At 43.7% G+C, this 2,340-nt stretch overlaps 1 protein-coding gene across 1 annotated transcript in view; it reads left to right on the top strand.

The window, feature by feature from the left end:
• PPTG_04525 (hypothetical protein) overlaps positions 1-1,514 on the top strand; it is a gene marked incomplete at both ends in the record, with an annotated part of 2,945 nt that extends 1,431 nt beyond the window's left edge. The window contains one exon of the mRNA XM_008896770.1: positions 9-1,514. Within this exon, the coding sequence (XP_008895018.1) occupies positions 9-1,514 (1,506 nt within the window). The remainder of the gene's footprint in view (positions 1-8) is intronic.
• Positions 1,515-2,340: the final 826 nt, after the last annotated feature.

Genomic DNA, 2,340 nt, shown 5'->3' with positions numbered 1-2,340 from the left:
CTGCGAAGGTGGAAGAACTCGTTAAAAAGAGTAACCTGCAGAAGCTAGGTGAGAGTATAAAGAGTGGGTTCAAGCCAGACAAGCAGGAAAAGGTTACCAAGCACTTCAAAACGCTAAAAGTGGATCAACCGGAGAAGTCTAAGATGTTTTCAAGCCGTTTATTTCATGAATGGATTCGCTATGCACGCAAAAAGTACAAGAACGATTGGCTAGAAGCGGACGCAGCGATGTTCAAGTCAATGGCGGAGTATTATGGTGACGACGTTCTAGCACGCATATTGGCTGATGCAAAACACTCGAGTGGAAGCTGGATCGTCACTCGGTTGGAAAAGATACAGCTTAGCAAGTGGAAGGATATTGGGAAAGATGCGGATGAAGTTTACAAGATTCTCCAACTTGACGCAGAAGGCGAGAAGCTTTTGCAGAGTCCTGCGTTGGGCACGTGGGTGAGTTATGTTTCAAAGCTGGGGAAGAATCCGATCGACGAGCTACAAGTAAAACTAAGCGCGCAAAAATATGACGACGCTGTAGTAGCGAAAATGATTGCTCTATCGAGGTACGATGTGAATAGCGACTTTGCTGCTGATCTGGGGAGGTCACTGCAGAAGAAATGGAAGGACAGCGACAATACTGAGAGCGGCGTATTTCACCTGTTGAAATTGGATGATGAAAAAACTGGTCTTCTGACAAATCCAGTGCTGGAATTTTGGATGCGTTATGTGGATAGTCTGGGTAAGGACCCCTACAAATTGCTATTGCTGGCAATCAACAGGAAAGGCATCAATGATGCAGGATTGGCGAGGATGGTCGGTTTAGCGCAAAAAGACAGGAATAATTACTGGATTGGCACGAACTTTGAGTCCCGTGTGCTTGACAAATGGAAGCAAGATGGAAAAAGTGGTAACAAACTTTTCACAATGCTTGAACTCGACAAGGAAGGAGATAAAGTGTTTGACAGCCCCGTTTGGAAGATTTGGACTTCGTATCTGAACAAAAATGAACAAGAACCTAACAAGATTATATATTCGGTACTGAGGGATAGATTCGACGATTCAAAACTGGCGACCCTTGTTTCGAGTTCGAAAGAGGCTGAGAATACAGTGCTGAACCTGTGGAAAACGGACGGAAAAACAATCAATCAAGTTTTTAATCTTCTCAAATTGGACAAGACAGGAGACGAGATCTTTGAGAGGTCGGCATTCAGTATCTGGATGGCTTACGTGCATAAGTTAAATCCAGATGGACTTGACGCGTTTACGCTGTTGGAGAAGCGGTACGGCAGTAAGAAACTTGCTGCAATGCTATCCCGTTCATTACGTGGCAAGCATTCTGCAGACACGAAGCAACTGTTTAGCAAGCTGCAAGAGCTGCAATTCAAGAAGTGGATGGGCGAAAATAACAACAATCCCACTGCAGTTCATTCCAAGGCAGAGTCGATCGGCATCGCAGTGGCAATTGACTTTCAAAGCTACCGCATTCGTCCGCACCACCCCTATTACATGGACGTATTCTAGATCCACCTTCTCAAATAAAAAAGACTGCATTTGTCATCTTTTTAGTTGACCAACATTTTTGTTGTTGTTGCTGGATGAACGCCGAGCTACATACTGAAAACAATGATTTGCGCCATTTTGGCGAACAGACGCTGAATTTACGAAGAAAAATGTCAAATGCGATACCTAGACAGGATGGTAGAGAATCCCTAAAACAGCGTGGCTTCAAAAATGAGAATAGAAATCCAATAATCCAGAAAGAGCTCAAATGAACTTTACAATATTCACGCGCTGCATTCTCTGAACCGATAAAGGAATATAGTTGCGCTCAATCAAACTATAAAATATTGCAGAGTGTCGAAACGGCAAAAACTGTCACGAATGGTGCTGGTAGCCCAAATCTATCACCCGGAACTGCAAATTATTGCCGTCGCAACAGGACCTCAATCTGAGATCCTAAAGGATCATAGTATTTTACTTAGATGTAAACCCAGATTTGCCCACGGCTAACATACCTTCGGACGCTGGACAAACTGGAACGAAGTTCGCATCACCTAGGGATAAGTGGAACCATCGTGGACCTCCACCACGGAAAGCCAATTGACAGTCCGAAAAACTGCATAGATTTCCTCGAAGAAGACGATTATACGTAGCTAGGCATTTACAAACCTTCTTTAGTAATTAGCGCAACCTCCTCAGCCTTCCAGCACTTTCCACCACTGTCGGAGCTACCATCATTGTATTGGCCAGCGATTTTTCAACTTACATTTTGACATATAATTTCAATTTTAAAGCTGAGATTATAGCGTGCTTGTTAACCGCTCAAATACAGATACTTGTAGCCTTC

Source organism: Phytophthora parasitica (assembly GCF_000247585.1).
Source record: "Phytophthora parasitica INRA-310 unplaced genomic scaffold supercont2.5, whole genome shotgun sequence".
Taxonomy (NCBI): domain Eukaryota; phylum Oomycota; class Peronosporomycetes; order Peronosporales; family Peronosporaceae; genus Phytophthora; species Phytophthora nicotianae.
Note: the sequence above shows the minus strand (reverse complement) of the source record. Positions and strands in the feature narration are given on the sequence as shown.